General features: G+C 46.8%; 1 protein-coding gene across 1 annotated transcript; it reads left to right on the forward strand.

Annotated features, from left to right (window-relative positions):
• Positions 1 to 529: 529 nt before the first annotated feature.
• pex26 (peroxisomal biogenesis factor 26) lies at positions 530 to 1,958 on the forward strand. Its single transcript, XM_078213707.1, has one exon. It carries the CDS (start codon positions 530 to 532, stop codon positions 1,403 to 1,405), a length of 876 nt encoding a protein of 291 aa, XP_078069833.1. The 3' UTR covers positions 1,406 to 1,958.
• Positions 1,959 to 3,543: the final 1,585 nt, after the last annotated feature.

A 3,543-nucleotide genomic window follows, 5' to 3' on the forward strand; every position in this document is an offset into this window, starting at 1 on the left:
TTCTTTTCAAGTCTTCTGAACCTGGTTACTCCAGAAATGCAAAGCATAGTATCCATCGGAGAGACCTATTGCAGTGCTGTAACGATGGGGGAAAGACAAGACACACAAAAATGCCGGAGGGTAAGTATTAGGGTATGGTGTGGATGTTTGTGAATGGATGAATGGGAGAATGAGTAGATGGGTAGAGTAACTAGATAGGAGGGCAGGTGGATGGTTGCAGAGTAGCAAATGAGTGAGGTGGTGAGCGGATGCAGTGGCACATGGATAAGGTTGTAGGTGGATAGGGAGATAGTTGGTATAGCGTGCCAGATGTGTAGGGTAGTAGTTGGGTGAGGAAATAGGTGGATAAGGTGGTAGAAGGATGATATGGTAGGTAGATGAGATAGCAGGTTGGTAATGTGGAAAGGGGGTGAGGTGGCAGGTTGTTGATGTGACAGGTGGTTACAGTGCCAGGTGGGTGAAGTGACTGGTGTGTGAGGTTACAAGTGGGTGAGGTGGCAGGTGGGTAAAGTGGAAGGTGAGTAGGGCCATGCGGGGTTCGGCGCTCCCGGAGCCGCGCAAATTGTGCGATGGCCCCGGGCAGTCGGGAGGCCCCGGATTGACTGCTGTGCTCCGGGCTGCGGAGAGACTGCAGCTGCAGAGAGATTTCCCGGGAGCTCTGGAGGCTTCAGTGCGAGGCCTGGAGCAGAGCGGGAGCAGCACTCTCCGGAGCAGCAGCGATGTGAGGTTCTCCTTGTGCATCATTGGAATTCAGGCTCTAGCTGAACTGAACCAGTGGGAGCAGGTGTTGGGCTGGGTTCTTGAAATCTATGAGATCCCAGAGAAAATACCTGCCAAAATCCTCCAAATCTGCATCGCTCTGTACAGCAAGGTTGGAGAGCCAGGCCGCGTGCACCAAACAGTTGAAATCTGGCTGAAGTACTGCAATAGTCCGAGTGCCCTGGGCTGTGGTCCAGGGCTGGTGTTGGAGATGTATCTGCTGCATGTGCTGCTACCGCTTGGGCTTCATGCAGAAGCAGAAGAAGTGATTCTGGACACGGTATTGTTGACAGAGCAGCAGAGGGGAACAATGCTACAAGTCATAGAGAATAGGAGGACCCAGCAAATGGAGCAAGCGTCAGTGGACAGCAGGAGCCTCATCCCAGCAGGCTGTAGCCAGCGCAGACAGCCAGAAAACTCTTTCTTCAAAGTTATCCAGCAAGTCCTGGCCTTGTCCACTAGGTGTCTACATTCAATATTTCTTCGCAAGTTATTTTTGGCTGTGTTTTTAGCCTACCTGCTGATTGTCAGACTGGACCCTGCCTCTCCAGCAGCCATATCTTGGCTCCCCAGTCTCCGGAACATCATCAGTCAGATTTGGAAGACTATGTTTGCTCCCTACAACAAGGCAAGAATTGGCAAGTGAGTGTTGGTGTGTCCTGTTTGAGGTCTTTGTCGAGTAGATGCAGATGAAGTCCTGGAAGCAGAGAAAATTCACAGTGACCAGCATCAGCAAACCATTCTGCATTGTCAAGTCTCTCTGTTTTACAGCCTCAGTATGGGGCAGATTAGAGAAATGTTATTGTTTTGTTCAACCTTCTCCAGCAATAACTCCTCCAATTAACGCACTAATCTGTGGCCAGGGCAGTGATTATGTCTGTTTATCTATTGCTGCTGTTAGTGTAGCCTGGACATGGGATCTTTCTGATCTGTCTATCGGCAGCTACCGGGCGGCACGGTAGCACAGTGGTTAGCACTGCTGCTTCACAGCTCCAGGGTCCCGGGTTCGATTCCCGGCTCGGGTCACTGTCTGTGTGGAGTTTGCACATTCTCCTCGTGTCTGCATGGGTTTCCTCCGGGTGCTCCGGTTTCCTCCCACAGTCCAAAGATGTGCGGGTTAGGTTGATTGGCCAGGTTAAAAAAAAAAAATTGCCCCTTAGAGTCCTGGGATGTGTAGGTTAGAGGGATTAGCGGGTAAATATGTGGGGGTAGGGCCTGGGTGGGATTGTGGTCGGTGCAGACTCGATGGGCCGAATGGCCTCCTTCTGCACTGTAGGGTTTCTATGATTTCTATGGTTGTAGGTGGATCAGGGATAGTCTGGTTGGGGGCTAACGAGGTCGGCACAGCAGCAGTCAGATTGTGTGGGGTAATCAGATCTGGTAGGTGGAGGTAGTCGCAGTGTAAGTGACTCAGGGTCAATTCTTTAGTTGCCCATGAGCTAGACTTGGATTTTTCTGTCTAATATTGCCTACATAATTATTCAGATAAGTCCCGTGGAAGTGTCTGAAATCTTCGACTTTAGCTCAGATTTGGAGACATTCAGGGAGGGTGCTGGAGAATGTGGGTATGCCCATTAGAAGCTCAAAGTTCCCATGGAATTCCTACAGAGATCAGTGTGCCAGAACTTCCATGGAATTCCAATGTGCATCTTGGATCATACATTCAGTTTCTGAAGATTGGAGACTGGAAGATCTATCCCTGTACCTTTCTTCATTCTCAGCTTCTGGATCCTCTTCAGCCTGCCTCTACTACACCACTGGACTCACCATCTGTTGAGCTCTGATGGCTCTGTCTCCTGTTATATAGTTTCAACCAGGACTTTGGTTTCCAATTTCAGTTTCAGTCGTGGTTTCCTTTAAAACTGGGAGTGTCAGTTTCCTTTCTCAATTTCCCTGATTTGGGTCTATCTTAAAATCTACAAGTTTTGGCCACAGATTTAATCACAAAGATGATGGTAACAAATCAGGAGAGGTGTAAAATAGACTGTTGATGCAATATTGGTTTTGATATGTACTTCAGAGCACATAATGCTCCATTCATAGTGAGTAATAGTGTATGCTACTGAGACTGACCAGGTAATTTGTGCTGTAGTATATATTAATTTTCCTGCTTTCATAGTACTGAATTGCTGTCAATTAACTCTCAATACCAATAGTAATATCTAGATATATGTACAGTGTTCATGGTGCCTGCTATTCTGAGGTTCTAAAATGTTCTCCATTTCTAAAAGAAGACCACACTCAGACCACACTCCAGCAACATACATTTTGATTTGTCTTAATTTCATGTTCAGTTAGTCACTACTTGGTCACTCAGGAAATCAACCAGAGAAAGATAAAGCAAAGCAGAATATTTCCTGAGATGAATTCTGAGGTACCAATCATTCCTGTTTTTTTTCACTTTGTAATGATGTCCTGTAATTCCCACAACCATGGAGAGCCTTCATAAAGACGTTTACTGAAGCTGTTGGGAGATCAATCATTCAAATAAATTCTTATAAGAAGGAACACCATTTAAGGAACAAATTTGTGTCCCTATTTTATCCTTGACAATTATTGGTCAGTTACAAGAAGTGTGCCTACTGCCAGCATCAACTAATCTTGACTTTGTTTCAGCCTGATGCAGCAAATTGTAGGGCCATCGTTCAAGTGATAGAAAAGCTTTGGAAGCATTTTGTTTCTTTTGCATCTGCCACTGACAGCCTGCGAATGTGAGAGATCAGCACAAACTGTGAGAGACCACCACAAACTGTGTGAGACCACCACAAACAGCAAGAGACCACC

Source organism: Mustelus asterias, chromosome 5 (assembly GCF_964213995.1).
Source record: "Mustelus asterias chromosome 5, sMusAst1.hap1.1, whole genome shotgun sequence".
NCBI lineage: Eukaryota > Metazoa > Chordata > Chondrichthyes > Carcharhiniformes > Triakidae > Mustelus > Mustelus asterias.

Coding starts and splice junctions, on each gene's coding strand:
- pex26 (XM_078213707.1), top strand. CDS start 530: ATGCGGGGTTCGGCGCTCCCGGAGCCGCGCAAATTGTGCGATGGCCCC.